This window comes from Triticum dicoccoides, chromosome 7B (genome assembly GCF_002162155.2).
Source record: "Triticum dicoccoides isolate Atlit2015 ecotype Zavitan chromosome 7B, WEW_v2.0, whole genome shotgun sequence".
In the NCBI taxonomy this organism is placed as follows: Eukaryota; Viridiplantae; Streptophyta; class Magnoliopsida; order Poales; family Poaceae; genus Triticum; species Triticum dicoccoides.
The window spans coordinates 89,365,879-89,383,784 of NC_041393.1; the positions used below are offsets into that span (position 1 = coordinate 89,365,879).

At 48.4% G+C, this 17,906-nt stretch overlaps 1 protein-coding gene across 2 annotated transcripts; it reads left to right on the forward strand.

The window, feature by feature from the left end:
* Window positions 1–4,900: 4,900 nt before the first annotated feature.
* On the forward strand, window positions 4,901–6,835 carry LOC119335583 (spidroin-2-like). Of its 2 annotated transcripts, none has more exons than XM_037607697.1 (3): window positions 4,901–5,291; window positions 5,431–5,492; window positions 6,051–6,835. In XM_037607697.1, the coding sequence occupies exons 1-3, from the start codon at window positions 5,055–5,057 to the stop codon at window positions 6,511–6,513; spliced, it is 762 nt and encodes a 253-aa protein (XP_037463594.1). In that variant the 5' UTR covers window positions 4,901–5,054; the 3' UTR covers window positions 6,514–6,835. The 2 variants fall into 2 exon arrangements, with proteins under 2 accessions (XP_037463594.1, XP_037463593.1); XM_037607696.1 differs by having other exon boundaries at window positions 4,904–5,291; window positions 6,048–6,835.
* The last annotated feature ends 11,071 nt before the right edge of the window (window positions 6,836–17,906 follow it).

The window sequence follows — 17,906 nt, forward strand, 5'->3', positions numbered from 1 at the left end:
TATATAGTGATTAAAGTAATAAGTAAACATGTGACAAGTGAAATGGATATTCAATTTGGCTCTATGGAGCACATGCTCTTGCCTGGTAAAAGTGGATATATTATACAGTGGAGAAAATTCTACTCGGTATCTCTTAGGCGTGAAGAGATAATTTCATTATTGAGAGAAAGCGACCATTTCTCTTTATCTCTCCTTTAACTCAGCTAAGTTCTCATCTCTGGTAAAAAAAGTGATGACTTTAAAGTAGGTCGTCTCTTGCTACCTTCCCTGCCTCCCTAGTAATTAATCGAGTATCTCTATTACTATAGTATATATGGTTATGAAAAGTAAATAGGCAAACATGTGGAAGTTATCTTGTGCAATGAAGAAAATACCCATCTCTTAGGTGTGAAGAAATAATATTCTTAAGAACATATGACAACCTTTTTTTTCTCTTCCAACTTAACAAAATCCTCATGTGACGTCTTTAAGAAAAGATTGGCATTACGCAGTAGTCGATGTCTACATCCCATGTCTTGGTTGTTGTCCAATGGCACCATAATAAAATTGGTCGTTTATAACAAAAGTTTATTGTCAATGAAGTAGAAGTAGGTGTCATTTGTGTTTTTCTTTGAAGTTTGGTGACTTTATTCAAATAATTAACAAGTCCTTTACAAGAAATGGAACCCAAAAATCGGGGATGATCCCTCCAGACCTCACAAGATCTCTCAATAGAACCAAAGCGAGCAAGTTCATGTGACACCTCATTTGCTTCTCCCCACAGTGCAATATACCTGCCAAACCTACTCATTAAGTTTCAACATTCATCGGTCACCACCACACCTAAAGGTCAATAAACCAATGGATTATGAATAGACCGGACAATCTCCAAAGAGTCGCTCTCCACCACGAGGTAGTGGATGCCCATTCCTTCTTCTAACTAGAGACCATGAAAATTGCTTCATCCTCCATCGAAGGAATGTCGAGGCCCTGTTGCCCGCTGTAAAGCAATTAACTGAGTCATGGAGAACAGCCCCCCGGGGCCCCATTATCCCCTGGCTTTTGGAATATTAACTCATGACTTGTGAATTCTGAAAAATGAAAAAAAATCATGGACTAAAATGTTATGTAAGCGCACCCAAGGTTTTGTGACAAAAATGTCATTGTCGTTGGTTATGAAAAATGCCTATAAATAAATGGCTAAACTAGCTAATTTTATCTCTCCAAATTTTGTTTCATCGCGTTGCTCCATAATGAAAGCTAACTATGACCACAGATGTTTGGTCATTCAAGAACTAAACTTACCTTTATGCCTCATTTTCCTTGAAAGGTTATCCTCCAAACTCAAATGTCCCTTGATTTTGTTTGCCCCTACATTGCTCCTTGTGTCGACTGCTCAACAATCACCCGCTTTATGTGCTCACCATGGAAAATAATAAAGATGTCCGCTTAGGTCTTCTCATCAACGTCGTCTCCCATGTGCACTCTCCTTGCACGCCTTGAACCTAGCGCTCTAACCCTAAATCATTGGTAACCCTTCTACCACCCGGTCTAATGAGTTGCAGTAACCGAACAAATTGTTACCCCATTTGCCATTTACTCCCAACTATGTTCGAGTAGAAAGAATTGAAATCTAGGTTTGTTGACCTTGCTTGTGGCCAATCAAATGTTATTCCCCTCCCTGTTTCAGTTACTTATATTTAGTACATCAAGTTATCTCCGCGGAGTTGAACCGTTTTGTGTGAAATTTCCATTCATTCACTAAACTCATCCTTCGGTCGTACACACATTTGTGACTTGAGATCCCGATTGAAAAGACATACTTGAATTTGAGAGTTAACCAAATCCATAAACCTCCACATTGCCCTGATATTTGACCATTCCCCTCTGTCTTGTGTCCCTTCGTTTATTTATGGTTAGTACATGAGGTTATTTTGTAGGAGTTGAACCATTTTATGTGAAATTCCTTGTTTTAATTTACCATTATGCCTCCTTTGCCTTGAAAGGTACCTATGTTTTCTTTGCACCCTCATCGCTCCTTGTGTCAACCAAGCCACCTGCTATGCCTCTCCACAAAAAATAATAAATATGACCGTTTAAGTGATCTCATCGATGCCGTGTCCATGTGCCCTCTCCTTGCACGCCCCGAACGTAGTCCTCTGACCTAGGTCATTGGTAACCCTCCCCCTCCCAGTCTAATGAGTTGCGGTAACGTGACGAATTGTTACCCTATTTGACATTGCTCCCAACTATGTTCGAGCAGCAAGGATTGATGTCCAAGTTTGTCGAGCTTTGCTTGTGGCCAAACAAATGCCATTATCCTCCCCGTTTTGGTTACTTATGTTAATACACGAAGTTTTCTATGGGGAGTTGAACTGTTTTGTGTGAAATTTCCATGCATGCCCTAAAATCTTACTTTGACTGCACACATATTCGACACACTCGATAGCCCGATTAAAAAGAGATATGGTTGAATTCTGAGGTTAACTAAATCGATAGACCTCTGCATTGTCCTGATAATATTTGGACATTCTCCTTTGACGTTTTTCATCCTGTTTTTTTGTGGTTACTGGGTGGGGTCATTCTCACAAGAATCAAATCATTTTATGTGAAATTCTGTGTTTTAATTAAACATGTCATTTGTTCCTACACATATTCAATGGGTTGACTAAAAGATTTTATGCGAAAATAACCTTGGATTTATTTAGGATTGCTAGTGATACAACAAACTCCAACAAAGAGAGAAATTATGCCCGGGTCGCTGGGGAGCCGACCAGACACACACACACCCGTGAGTTGAGGGCGCGCCGCCGCTCCCACCTGGAGCCGGCGTGATCTCGAAATTTGTGGATAGATTTTCTGCGAACATGAAGTCTTCAAGCTTAGACCTTTCTGGGCCAGCATGTCAGAGATGTGGTAGACCGCATGCATCAACGACAACACCCCATCTTCTCCCTCATCAACAGATAAGAGGGAGACAGATCTGGATACACTCTTGTACAAGGAACAAACAACACCAACAGCTCCTCGCCTCCAACCCAAAGATCGATGATGAAGAAAGAGAAGCTCCGGCAGACCAATCTACCCAAAAAGGTTGATACATCTGGTGTCGCTCGCGCCACCAGAGCCGGAGAAGATGCCGGAGGAAACTCTATTCATACCCACGAACCATTAGTAGCACCGGGAAGAGAAGCCTCGCTGGAGACAAAGATGGACATGGGGAGAACAAACTACTCTGCCGCTGCTGCAACGCCCAAAGGACGAACCGCCGGAGGACAGAACCTTATCTACAACCTACATACTAGTACTACTACTACTGTACACAAGTCAAGGATGGCAATGGGTAGGGTATGGACAGGGTAGAGCAATACCATACCCGTATAGTCAGTAGGTACAAAATTCTACCCATATACGTACCCCATGTGTGTGCAACTTTACACATACCCATACGCGACGGGTACCCGTACCCATTGGGTACCCAACGGGTAGAATAAATAGTACACAAGTTGTTCACATTTTTACACTCACTCATAGCACATTTGACAAAAAAAACAATTATCTCAGCTCAATAACAGGTAGATGAGTACAACATACAGATAAGTCAATAGGACTAGACAAGTCACATGACAAAACTAATGATTAATTGACGACAACTTAACATTAGTTAACAAAAGGATAGGGTATGAGTGTACCGTGGGTACGAGGTTATACCCGTACCCTACCCATTACTTAATGGGTAGAGTATGGATACTATCATGTGTATAAAGTGTGTCCGTACCCTGCCCATACGAGTATTGCACCCGCGGGTACCCATACCCATGAATAAAATTATCATCCTTTTGTCTAGCTGGTAGATCAGGCCTTACCCCACTTCGCTCCGGCGCCTGCGAGACCGCTGAAGGAGGTGGGACGCGCCGATCCGCCGGCAAACACGGGGAGCCGATGGATTCGCTCAGAAATCTGCTACTAAAACAAATTACGATATTGCATTACCAAAGGCTTGTAGCCTCCGCGTTGTCTCGACAACATTAGATCACACAACATTTCTATTTAACCGACAAACTGTACTCGAACATCGAACATTTTAGGCATATTTTTTTTGAGGTTGAAACATTTTAGGCATATGGGCAGCTTAAATTCCTCCGAACGGGTCCAAAAAAAACCACATGGGCCATCCAACCTGCGCGATTGGCAAAGCCAGTTGCACCACCCACTCCCCTCACCCTTATAGGTGGCGAAATGGGCCGGTTTTTTCGGGCCGGCCCGTGAGCACGCCGGCACGGCCCGCCTTGGGCCAGGCATGACACGGGCTAAACGGGCCGGGCCAGGCACGCGGCACGCCCTGGGCCGTGCCTGGGCCTAGAGGCTGGGCACGCGGGCCGGCACGGCACGGCCCGATTACGTTTTTTTTATTTTTTTATACATATATATATATAGCCCAATATGTAAAAATAGGCTAAAAAACGTTCAGTGCGTCAAATAACAGGCTAAAATTATGCAGCCCAGTGTGCTAAACGGTTCAACGTGCCGGCCCGTTTACTAACTGGGCCGTGCCTGGGCTGCAGGCTGCAGCACGCGGGCCGGCACGGCACGGCCCGTATAATAATCGTGCCTTGGCGGGCCGGGCTGTGCCAGGCACGATTAGGATGGGCCGTGCCGGGACGGGCCGGGCCGGCCCGTTTGGCCAGCTATACTCACCCTTCCCGAGCTCTCATGCCACCGATCCATCCACCACGGCGCGATCAAGACCAGATCGGTCCATGCCCGCCGATCCCCCGATCCCCGCCGCCCGTCCCCCGATCCGACGGCCGCCGTCGCCCCGGAAGCCACCGGCGGCACGTGCTGCATGCCGAGCCAAAGCCAGACAGCAGGCAGTGCTGAAAACTGCACCGTCTACCACTATTCTACTCCCGTATATTTACTGGCCTCCCTCCCATAAATAAATGCGGGCATGTTGATGATGAGGCATAGAAAGCAAGCCAGCACCCCAAAAGCCTCCCTTCTTTAATTTGCACACTCCCCAAATCTCCTCCTCCTCCGTCGCTCCGTCCCCATCTCCTCCTCCTCGCCCGTCCATGAGGATCAGGAGGAGGCCGCAGCAGCCCTCCCCCTACACCGCCGCCCTGCTGCACCACCAGCAGTACCGCGCAGATCCGTCCACGTCCGCGCAACAGACCCCGCGGAATGCGGAGGAGCGCGGCCCCGGCGGGGGCGGCGACGAGGAGGAGGGGCGGCCGAGGCCGCCGCATCTGCATGCCAATGCGGATCTCGGCCGCAAGCCCGCCGCCGCCAGGCGTCTGGCATTGCCGCAGGTGCGCCGTGGCTCTTTCTTGATTCGGCTTGTTCGTGGAAACGCCTGTTCGATCTCGCGGTTGCACCCACGGTGCAGGTGCCTAGATCTGGACGTGTAGTCACATCTGAATGTTTCTTGTTGCTTTTGCTGCGTTCCAGGACAATGCAGTCGAGGGCCAGGGTGCGACGGCGGAGCAGGGAGCTGACGGTGCTCACAGGAGGTATGGATTCTTCGATTAAACAAGTGCAGAAAGACATACACTCCTACATGGGAGAGAAAGATGACAGCTTTGTGAATTTTGACTAGGAAATGGATTGTTTTTCCTTCTGTTGGTATCTTTCCCTTTGTGTTCTTCCACTGTTTGATAGTGCCCATGCCAGCTTGACCCATAGAGTCTAGGCATGGCCGGATCCAACTATTATTTTAGTGCACGCACTGCACCTGCCTGACGGACAAGACGGCCCTGTGGGCATGTTCTCTTCTCCCATCCGTCCGTCCGTTCGCCCCATAATTTCATACTGCGTACACACATAGGCGCTGCTTCGTCTTGTTGCCGTCTCGGTCGTGGATTTGTTTGGTTTCCTTTTCTGATCTCGATCACAGCCTGTTCGTTTGGCCGTTGTTTTGTTGTGCGATCCGGCGGCCTTGGCCGCTAGTGCGCATTGTCATCATGGCTTGCCACCTACTACCTGTTTCGTCAGTCACGTCTTGATCGGCGCTGTTAATCCCGGGTTTGTTTTGTGCGAAAGATGATGCAGTTTTTTTGCACCTGCAGCAGCAATGGCCATGGCGGCGGCGCCGGCTGGAAGCTGGACGTGGCATGCACGGGCGCCGGCGAGCGGGCGGTGAAGGTGGAAGATCCGGTCACGAATGGCGTGGCGGCGCCGGCGGTGTTGTCGGCCGTCAAGGAGGAGAAGAATGGCAGCGGCGGTGCGGCTGGCGGGGCCAAGAAACGGCGCGGCCCGGCGGTGCTGATGGAGGGGTCGCGGTGCAGCCGCGTGAACGGCCGCGGATGGCGATGCAGCCAGCCGACGCTGGTCGGCTACTCCCTCTGCGAGCACCACCTCGGCAAGGGCCGGATGCGCAGTGCGGCGGCGGCCGCTGCCGCGGGCGTCGGTGGCGGCGGGCGCGGAGGCCCCGGCCAGCTCGGCCGCACGGAGCACCGGTCCAGGATGCCCGTCGGTGTCGCGGTGACCACCGTGACGGGCAAGGCCGAGGAGCCGGGCCTGCGGCCCTACTAGGCGGTGGGCGACGTGAATCGGTGCTGCGTCTTGTGTGGTGTTGATATCAATGTCGGCGGTGGCATGCAGGTGAGGGCACATGGACATGGGAGCAGCCAGCGGCGATCTGGGCCTGTGATTAGTGGTTTGTGCACCTGCGCCTAAATTCGACCGGGAATGCCCGTGTAACTGTGGCAGCGGCTGCCATCATCAGCCATGCAACACTGCGACTGTGCAAGTGCAGGCGACGCTTGTAAGAAGAACAGTGTCCTCTCGTGTAGCTCGATCGTTCGTTCCTGTGGTTGCTGCAACTTTGAGGGGTAAAGCACATACATTTTGCTCAGAGGAAATAGTTGCCGTACGACTTGTGAACGACGGAAACAATTGTTGGGCATTCATTGACGATGTTAGAATAAGAAGTTTTATCCCCCTCAAAAAAAAGAATAAGAAGTTTTATACTACTACTACAAGCTAACGTGATTTTTAATAACGTAATTTTTGTTGTAGCATATATTAATATACAGTACAAAATGACGATGATTTAGCCACGGAGAAATAGATGTAACAATTCTAAAAAAAATGTAGCAGCTACTCCGGATCTGCTGAGGCCGGGCCCAGGTGGCTATACATAATGGGCTGAGTACACACAGCATGTACGTTACGGCGATCCGGATCTGGCACCACCACCCTCACCAGGCTCTGTTACGCACGACGGGAGATGCGGGCATGCGACAAACGAACTGACGCGGCTCGTCCGTCGGCGTTACATTCTTTCTTCCTTCCTCGTTCCGTTGTCACGTCGCCATTCGCCGGGTCTCCCTCCCGCCGCGCGCGCGCGTCCCACAAGGCCCGCCCCCGCCGTGCACCGTCTACCGCCCGCTTCACTGTTGCGGGGTAGCATAGGCGGCGTGCACCAGCTAGCGGTGGCGGATCTAGGAGTTAAACTAGTTTTTTTGGCTAAACGCACTCCGCTTTATTGCTCGTTAATACTACTTCTGCACCGAAATACTTGTACTTGGGTAATATTCATCGGGATACAATTTAAATCGGGGAGCTAAAAGAGCCAAAGATGACGTCCAAGTGTAAGACTAAGAGAATGTTAGCGAGGCTATGCGTCTTGAGATTCGAGTTTCTCCCTTCAGAGATGACGGAGCACTTATGGAAAGATGTCGTAGTTCTTTTGATTTCCCGGACAATATTGCCATGAAGCCCTCCATTGCCGGACAAGAGGTCATTCACTACTTCTTTGCAATCGTAGCTGTCTCCACTTGGTCTAGATAAAGATAAGATGCAAGTGATAGCGCCTCTCGACAAGTCATGGCTTCAAGGACAATTGGATCAACAATTCCTGGGCACGCCATCGCCTAAGTATCTAAGGTAATCACCCGCCGAGCTCCTGCACACCGCACTAACGGAGCCCCTGCTTGATGATCTAGACACAACACCATCAACACGAATCATGGCTATCCCCTCGGCAGGAGGAATCCATCGAGGATGATTGACAGGTGCCTTAGTAGCCTGTTGTCATGGTTAATGCTTAGTTTTACACACTTCAAGATTAGATAAGTATATCTGAACAAAAAAGTGTGTTTCCTGTGGGCTTTGGAAATCATTCTCATGTAAGGCTTTCTTCCTAGCATGCCAAATGGCACATAGTTTGACCAGAATAGAAACAGAATCAGCTGCGGGATTGATTCCATCAATGAGAAGATCCACCCACTACTAGGGAAAACCTTATATACAGAATCTTACCAGCAGCGCGGTTTAAAATAAGGCGCTACTGCTACATAGCAGTAGCTCGTGTCAACAAAACACGCTCCAAGATATACACATAACAGTAGTGCGTCGGTAGTAAACAACACTACTACTATAATTGTCATGACCTTGCCGCCAAACTAATTATAGCAGTAGCGCCTGTTTAGTAAACGTGTTGTAAGTGCGTCTAGTGCCACCCCTAGTTGGTTTTGGAGTATTTACGACAAACTTGGTTGAGGGACTAATGTGTTTGTGAAAATTGCAGGATAACACGGGTAGTAGTCCCATATTGATTCGGTTTACCTACCAGAGATGACCCATAAAAATGTGTGAAGACATTGAAAACAATGGTGGTCTGTGAAGATATTCACATTAAAGACTATGACAAGAGAAGACATCGCATGAAGACTATGGAGTGTGAAGACATAGTTGTTTCGTAGTTTCCTTTTCTTCTTTGTTGAGTCATAGGAACCACCGTACTGTTAAGTGGGGTCCAAGTGAACTAAGTCAGAGTGACTGATGTGATGCTCAACCAAATCATATGTCTTCGAGCGAAGACAATGAGAGCAAATCTTATCCAGAGCTGGATGAGTCAGTTTTGCTTGTAGCCCAAGCTAAACTGCCGCGTGTGTTTGAAATCTGACCGTTGGACACGTGTCAGTTCTTTAGTGATCCAGGGTCATTTTGGACAAATGAGGTCGGGTTGCCTCCTGGCTATAAATAGCCCACCCCCTACACCATAAATTGGTGGCTGCTCAGAGTTAGTGCACGGCTTTTGTCGTTTGAGAGCAACCCACCTCCAAACCTTTGAGAGAGTAATCCTTGCGAGGACAAAGTCCAAAACACCCAGAGCCAAAGAGTGTTAGGCATCACTGAAGTCTTTCCGTCCGCGTGATCTGAAGACTTATTACACCTGAGGACTGTGAATCCTCCAGCCGGTTAGGCGTCACGTTCTGAGCATCCAAGAGTCATTGTGGATTGCCAGTGAACAAAGTCTATGAAGGTTTGGAAGTCTCCCTTGAAGACTTACCAGAGTGATTGGGCGAGGACTAAGTGTTCTTAGATCAAGGGAAATAAGGTGAAGACGCGGTCTTCTGAGTTGAATCTCAGCCTCCCTAACCAGACGTACAGTTGTCACAGCAACTGGAACTGGTCCAACAAATCCCTTGTCCTCTCCGAGCAACTGGTTCTATCCTTCCTCTCTCTCCTTACTTACAGTTTGTCTCCGTGAAGTCTTTGCTTATTTGCCTGATCTGACTGACTTCATTAAGTGAAGACTATTTACTGTTTGTCTTCATACTATCTTCCATCCTGATCCATACTACCTAGCTGCTAATAGTGTTCGTGCTTTCACTACATTGCTTACTTGACTATGCCTTGTCTAGTATAGTCTACCTTCCACTGCATATCAATAGGTTCATTTCTATTGTTTGTCTTCAAAGAACCCCTGTTTTGAAGACTTTCATAAAAATCGCCTATTCACCCCCCTCTAGTCGAATACTAGCACTTTCAATTGGTATCAGAGCAAGGTGCTCCCTTGTTCTATGTGATTCGGTTTAACCACCTGGAGTTTAGCTATGTCGACTGTAGGGATAATCAAGGTCTCCGTTGCATGCCCTGTCTTTGATGGCACCGATTATCCCTACTAGAAGAATAAGATGCGTATGCATCTTGAAGCCATTGACGCCGATCTCTGTATGTCGTCAAGAACGGCGTTCACAAGGCCGGTGAAGGTGTTACTCCTGCTGATGTCAAGAAGTTCATCCAACTGGACTCAACTGCCAAGAACATCATCTGTGGTCATCTGACCAAAGGGCAGTATGGTCGTGTGAGTGATCTGGAAACTGTGAAGCTAGTCTGTGACTGGCTCTCCAAGGTCAACGAAGGCGTATCAACACAGAGAGATTCAAGGATCAGTGTTCTTCGCAATCTTTTCAACCACTTCAAGAGAAATGACAATGAGAATGTCCAGCTCACATTTGATCGCCTCACCGATATCACAAGTGAGCTTCATGCACTCAGCACCACTGAGATCACCAAGCACGAAATTGTCAAGACACTTCTGAGATATCTTGACAGCTCATTTGAAACCCTGGCCCTTATGATTCAAGAGCACCCTGACTTCAAGACTCTCGATACGTCTGACATACTTCAGAGGCTCAACACACATGAGTTCCAGCTATCTGAGAAAAGAGATATCTATGGTCTCAACTATGGCCGGCTGGCCGCACTTGCGCTTTGAAGGCAAAGGTTGTCTCCTCATCTGAAGAAGAATCTGACTGCAGCTCTGGGGATCTTGAAGATATTGGAAAGGAGCTTGCTATGCTTGTGAAGAAGTTCCAGAAGTTCGCCAAGAAGAAAGACTTCAGAAAATCTTCAAGATCCAGCTCAAGAAATGATGAAGCTTCCTCTCGTGATCAGAAGAAGAGAACTTTCCACAAGTGCAAGAAACCTGGTCACTACATCTCTGAGTGTCCATAGTGGGACAATGAAACAAAGAAGAAGAAGAAGATCAAGGAATATGATTCTGATGACAAGAAGAAGAAGAAATCCTCAAAGTCTTCTTCCAAGTCTTCATCGAAGTCTTCATCACACAAGAAGAACTCATCAAGCAAGGCTCATGCATTTGTTGGCAAGGAGATGGATTCAAAGGAGGAGTCTGCATCTGAGGAGGCAAAGGTGGAGTCTGAAGAGGAATCTGATTCTGGAGTAGCAAGCATAGTTGTAGCTTCTGCGTATGTCGCCAAGTCCATCTTCAACACTGAAGACAATGGCCTAGTCACCAACGCTGATGCCAAGTGTCAGTGTCAAAACCGGCAGATCTCGGTTAGGGGGTCCCGAACTGTGCGTCTAGGCGGATGGTAACAGGAGACAAGGGACACGATGTTTTTACCCAGGTTCGGTCCCTCTCGATGGAGGTAAAGCCCTACTCCTGCTTGATTAATATTGATGATATGGGTAGTACAAGAGTTGATCTACCACGAGATCAGAGAGGCTAAACCCTAGAAGCTAGCCTATGATATGATTGTTGTTCGTCCTATGGACTAAACCTCTCCGGTTTACATAGACACCGGAGAGGGATAGGGTTACACAGAGTCGGTTACAATGGGAGGAGATCCTCATATCGAATCGCCAAGCTTGCCTTCCACGCCAAGGGAAGTCCTATCCGGACACAGGACGATGTCTTCAATCTTGTATCTTCATAGTCCGGGAGTCTGGCCAAAGGTCATAGTCTGGCCATCGGGACACCCCCTAATCCAGGACTCCCTCAGTAGCCCCTGAACCAGGCTTCAATGACGACGAGTCTGACGCGCAAATTGTCTTCGGCATTGCAAGGCGGGTTCCTCCTCCGAATATTTCATAGAAGATGTTGAACACAAGGATAGTGTCTGGCTCTGTAAAATAAGTTCGACATACCACCATAGAGAGAATAATATCTGCACTAATCTAATCTGCTGACGTATTCCGCAGCGTGACATCACGCCACGGCCAAGCCTTTATTCGAATTGTTTTACTGTTCCACCTTAGCGCGTTTAGCGAGGCGGTTTCCTTGGCACGTCTTGTCAAAGCAGAGATCGTGTCCCCTTATTCCGGGATTCTCATCAATACGCGCGTGGGTAACCCAACCGTGCCTTTGGTATGGCTCCCTAATTGAAAGCGAGTCCCAAACGGTTACGGGGAGGGCTCTTGGTATTCAACCTCTTTATAAAGAGACCAAGGCTCGACTCCTTTCTTTCCAATTCAATCGAATCCGCCCCTCGCCTTGAGTTCAACACCCAAAGCTCCAGTTTTAGGCGCTTCGGACCTTCGATGATGTCCGGCTCCGACCTTCAAGGCCGATGGATGCCTTCCTCTGTTACGGAAGAAGACGTGCGAAAGCTGAGAGATGCCAGGTATCAAACCAGCGAAATCTCGCATAGGCTGCCTGCTCAAGGGCAGGCCGTTCCCACTCCCCAGCCCGGTGAGAGCGTGGTGTTCACATCTCACTTCCTTCGGGGGCTATGTTTCCCCATTGATCCCTTCGTGAGGGGGCTTATGTTTTATTACGGGCTGGAATTTCACGACTTAGCTCCGGAGTCCATCCTCCAAATCTCATCGTTCATTGTCGTGTGTGAGGCCTTCCTCCATATTACTCCTCACTTCGAATTGTGGCTTAGAACCTTCAAGGTAGAACCGAAGATGATCGAGGGGCAGCACGCTGAGTGCGGAGGAGCTATCATAAGCAAGATGGTCGACGCTCCATGGCCCGAGGGCTCCTTCCAAGAGGAGTTCGGCTTATGGCAACGGGACTGGTTTTACATCACAGCCCCCAGGGGCACCACATGGGTGGCGCCACCTGCTTTTCGCTCGGGTCCCCCACCACGACTAGCGTCATGGGTCAATGAAGGGCTTATTTGGGGGCCGTCCAAAGACGTGCCCTTGCTGCAGGGCCGCATTCGAGATCTCCTAGAAAGAGATATCAACTTGACCGTAGTGGCGCAAGTTATGCTGATTCGCCACATGCTGCCGTGCAAACGTCGCCCTCTCCGCCTGTGGGAATTTAATCTGGAGGGACCGCGAGTCCTCCAACACTTTATGGGCACGACGCCCGTGGAGATGTACAAATTGTTCTTCGGATCACAAGCAAGGTGTCCGGACTTGTCCGAGGACGCAGGTCTGAGCTGCAATCGCCCGGATGCCCAAGTAAGTAGCCCCGTATTTGGACACGCCATCTGTATTTTTATCATAAAATTGCCCTTAACAGAGCTATCCTTTGAACAGGAGTGGATAGCGAAAGCAAAGCTTATCAGGTGTCCAGCCCCCCTGCCTGAGACCATGCCGGATCCCGTGTTAACCAGGATGCTGGAGATTGCTCCTTCGGCAGAAGGCGAAGAGGGGAACCAAGGAGCTACCGCCTCCGTGAAGGAGGCTGTCAGAAAGGGAGGAATCGAGAATTCCCCCAACCAGGGAAATAGAAGGACTGCCTCTGAAGACCCGGCGGGGATGGTCTCGAAACAGGGGAAGAAATCTTCGCCAGAGGATCTGGCACCGGAGAATGCCCCGGCCGCATTACGCTCCCAAGGGGATCAGCTCTCACTGAGCCGTAAGTAAAGAGAGGGGTTCCAAAATGAGTGACATCCCTGTTTTATTTCTGAGGAAGATAACCAAAATATTACCTTGCAGTTCGGATCTCAACCCTTCTCAGCAGAGCTCATCTTCAGGGGATCTTCGTCCGGAGATGATGGAGAGCGAAATGCCTCCCCTAGCTGCACCGTTTTACGAGGCAGGCAACCCCGAGGTGTCGTCTCGGAGGGTTTCTCCAAGTCCGGACCCTGAAAAAGGTCGTCAGGCTAGTCCGGCACCCTCTGGTGCACGGTCGGAGGGGCTGAAGGATCTGCTCGGGCGAGCGTCTATCTTAGAAGAACACCGTATGTTGATGAACACGGTGATTGGAAGGATTTCATCCGCGGAAAGCGGATTGTACGAGGCCGCCAGGAGTTTACTGACAGGCTTTGAGGTACGTGAAAAGATGTACCTTTTGGTAGAGCCGCATATATAAAATGCGCCCTGTATAAATAGTAGCCCCTGAGACTCTGTGTGTTGTCAAAAGTGACGACGCACAGAGGATCATAACCCCAGTTATAATATGTCACCTTTTCTATGAAGGTGGCGAGGCGTTCGGTGGCTAGCCGGACTGATGAATCTGCCGAGCTAAAGCGGTAACTTGACGTAGCAGATGCCGACATCGCGCTGGTAAATAAGCGGCTAGATGAGGCACAAGGTATGTTCCAAAGACATCTGATAAGAGGAGCTCGATGCTCGTGCCTTACAATATATGTACTTAATGTAGATGGTGCTACTGCCGTGGAGAACCTTCGGGCAGAACTTGCCCGAGCCAAGGAGCAAGCAAGGAAAAGTGATGTGGCTGCCGTTAAACCGGCTGAAGAGCTAAAAGCCAAACAGGCTGCTCACTACCAGAGCAAGAAAGTAATAGCCGAGATGGCTATAAAATTGAAGGATGCTGCCGACCGCTGTAAATTTCTTGAACAAGAAGATAGGGCGGCTCAGAAGGACCTTGAAAAGATCACTGCCGAGGCCAAGGATACTCGCTCTGCAATGAGGGCTATGAAGGAGGAGCTACGTCAGGCCGGAGATATCACGGCTGGAAAGCCCTATATGCTGAGGATGAAGTTTGGGGATCCTAAGTATGCTCCGTTAGACCGGCAGTGGAGTGCGGATAACACTTATCTGGATTTGGCAGCGAGTGCCGCAGACGCGACCGAACACTTCCGGGGTCGAGGTGACCATGAATTGGAAGAACTTTTTTGGTCGCAGTTCCACAATCCAGAACGCCCACTTTCGGTATCCGACCGTTTGGCCCCCTGGGCGGAGCTGAACAGGTTATCTGGACTCGCCATGAGGTATGTTGCGAGTCGTCTGGGGCCGGAAGAGCCAGAGCCGAAGAGTTATTTTAGCTTGGTGCAGCAGTTCCTTGGTTCGGTGCCGCATGTTGATGTAATGAAGAGGTCAGCGTGCATAGAGGGTGCACAGATGGCTCTTGCCCGTGTCAAAACATACTGGGTGGATATGAAGGCCAGTTGCATCCCGGGATTCGGACGAAAGCCGAGTACCTGCCAAGCACTACTTTGAGGAAGTTCTTCAGGGCGCTCGTTTAATAGAGGCGCAGTGCTCGAAGGATGTTGTGTTCGAATAGCATGTGCTATTGTAAAAAAAATATTTTGATAGAATATAAAAGCTTTTTATACTTGTGCTTGCAAGAAATATATTGGCTCCTGTGCGGCCGTTAATGTATATATGTATATAACCTGAAAGATGGCAGTCGTTGGCTTCAGCCCCCACACATATAATGCAGGGGTGTTCGCAAAAAGGCGCCTTTTCACACTTAATCCAACGTCTTGGTCCTATAAAGGAGGTGGTAGCACAGCGAACTAGGCAACCGGACTATAATGCTTTATCACTTTCACTTAGCCATAGGAGTTTGACAGTGGGGCTACTGAATAGCCCCTAGGGGCACCGCACTCGCCCTAATTCGGGGCGCGTGTGTGCCTGCCGGGAAGCGGCCCTTCGTTAATGCGGAGGAATCCTAAAGATTTTGAAAGTCATCGAGTGGTTGACCAATCTCTCGCTATATCATGACAGTCAGTTTACGGCTTTCTCTACTGAGGTGCTCGCCTGGCCGAACCGGGGCACAATCGCAGTAGTTCTCCTGGTGCCGCCTTAGCCGATAGAGCGAAACGTAAGGCAGCAAAACACAGGAGCCGGGCAAACCCAACATTTGACCAAAGACATGATTCGGAGCTGATGCATATAAGGCCAAACTCGCGATGCCGAACACTCCCTAAGGTATTCGGTCTTTATGAAAATGGGCCGAACAAAAGCCCTTTGTAAGAAGCCCCTGGTGCCCAGGAACACGCAAAATTCTAGCGTGGACACATGCCAAGATGCCAGCCTCCTCCTCGGTTATAGCGAAAACCGGGGGATGTTATCAACAAGAGACAGTAAAAAAGGTTTACGGAGGGTCTTAATCTGAAAAGAATCCTTAAAACGGGTCCCTACTGCACGTCTGCGCCTGTGTCTCCGTTGTGCCGTATCCTGGACGGGCGTATCACAGTGTTCGTCTGCGAAAGAGAGGAACTTAGTGAAAAATAATCGTGCGAGAAATCTATATTAAAATAAACAAAATATAATACAGAGACATGAGTAAAACTGAGTCGTATTGTCTCCTGGTGTAAACACGCGAAGCCCCTTGTACAGGGTTATGCGGATATTAAGCCTTTGTATGTTTATGTAAGTGCATCTAGTGCCACCCCTAGTTGGTTTTGGAGTATTGACGACAAAGTTGGTTGAGGGACTAATGCGTTTGTGAGAATTGCAGGATAATGCAGGTTGTGTCCCTCATTGATTCAGTTTACCTACCGGAGATGACCCCTAAAAATGTATGAAGACATTGAAGACACTGGTGGTATGTGAAGATATTCACATTGAAGACTATGACATGAGAAGACATTGAGCGAAGACTATGGAGCACGAAGACTGTGTTGTTTCGTTGTTTCCTTTTTCTTCTGTGTTGAGTCATAGGAACCACCGTACTGTTAAGTGGGGTCCAAGTGAACAAAGTCAGAGTGACTAAAGTGATGCTCAACCCAAATCCTATGTCTTCGAGCGAAGACAATGAGAGCAAATCTTATCCAGAGCTGGATGAGTCAGCTTTGCTTGTAGCTCAAGTAAAGTTGCCGTGTGTGTTTGAAATATGACCATTGGAACACGTGTCAGTTCCTTAGTGACCCAGGGTCATTTCGGACATATCAGGTCGGGTTGCCTTGTGGCTATAAATAGCCCACCCCCTACACCATAAATTGGTGGCTGCTCAGAGTTAGTTTACGGCTTTTGTCGTTTTGAGAGCAACCCACCTCGAAGCCTTTGAGAGAGAAATCCTTGCGAGGACAAAGCCCAAACACCCAGAGCCAAAGAGTGTTTGGCATCACTGAAGTCTTTCTGTCTGTGTGACCTGAAGACTTATTACACTTGAGGACTGTGTATCCTCCAGCCAGTTAGGCGTCGCGTTCTGAGCATCCAAGAGTCATTGTGGATTGCCGGTGAATGTAGTCTGTGAAGGTTCGGAAGTCTACCTTGAAGACTTACCAGAGTGATTGAGCGAGGATTGTGTGTCCTTAGCTCAAGGGGAATAAGGTGAAGACGCGGTCTTCTGAGTTGAATCTCAGCCTCCCTAACCAGACGTACAGTTCTCACAGCAACTGGAACTGGTCCAACCAATCCTGTGTCTTCAACAAGTGACTGGTTCTATCCTTTCCCTCCCTTTACCTTGAGTTTGTCTTCGTGAAGTAATTGCTTATTTGTCTTATCTGTTTGACTTCATTGCTTGACTACTATCGTTGATTGGCTTCATACTATCTTCCATCCTGATCCTTACTACCTAGCTGCTATTAGTCTTTGTACGTTCACATTATTGCATACTTGAGTATGGGTTGCTTATTGTAGTTTATCTTCCACTGCATATCAATTATGTCATTTCTATTGCTTGTCTTTGAAACTTTCATGTTTTTAAGACTTTGATAAAAATCGCCTATTCACCCCCCTCTAGTCGATAACTAGCACTTTCAATTGGTATCAGAGCAAGGTACTCCCTTGTTCTATGTGATTCGGTTTAACCACCTGGAGTTTAGCTATGTCGACTGCAGGATTGAGGAATGTATCTTGCCCCACCTTTGACGGTCATGAGTATCCTCGGTGGAAAGCCATGATGAAGAAGCGACTCATGGCTATGGATAGCGAACTGTGGACCGTCACTGAGATTGGTCTTACCGATCTATGCAAGATGGCAGAGGCTGATGACATTCGCAAGTACACTCTACTGAACCTCACTGCGAAGGATGTCATCTGCTCCTGTCTGTCCCGAAATTAGTTCAGGAACGTCATGCACCTGAATCATGCGAAGCTAATCTGGGACCGGCTTTCTGAGGTCTATGAAGGTCATCTTAATCGTCATGATCCTTGGCTTGATGACTACAAGGAATCTCTTAAAGAGATGACCTTTCCACCTGAATCATCTTCATCTTCACCATGCCTCATGGCAGGGGGTGCTAAGGTAACTGAATGCTACCTCTCTGAAACTAGTGATGATGAATCAGGTGATGAAT

Bases quoted from the DNA above. Each gene is read 5' to 3' on its own strand.
- LOC119335583 (XM_037607696.1), top strand. From the start codon at position 5,055: ATGAGGATCAGGAGGAGGCCGCAGCAGCCCTCCCCCTACACCGCCGCC. The intron at 5,292-5,430 runs GTGCGCCGTGGC...GCTGCGTTCCAG, and splicing joins GGCGTCTGGCATTGCCGCAG to GACAATGCAGTCGAGGGCCA. The intron at 5,493-6,047 runs GTATGGATTCTT...TTGCACCTGCAG, and splicing joins GCTGACGGTGCTCACAGGAG to CAGCAATGGCCATGGCGGCG.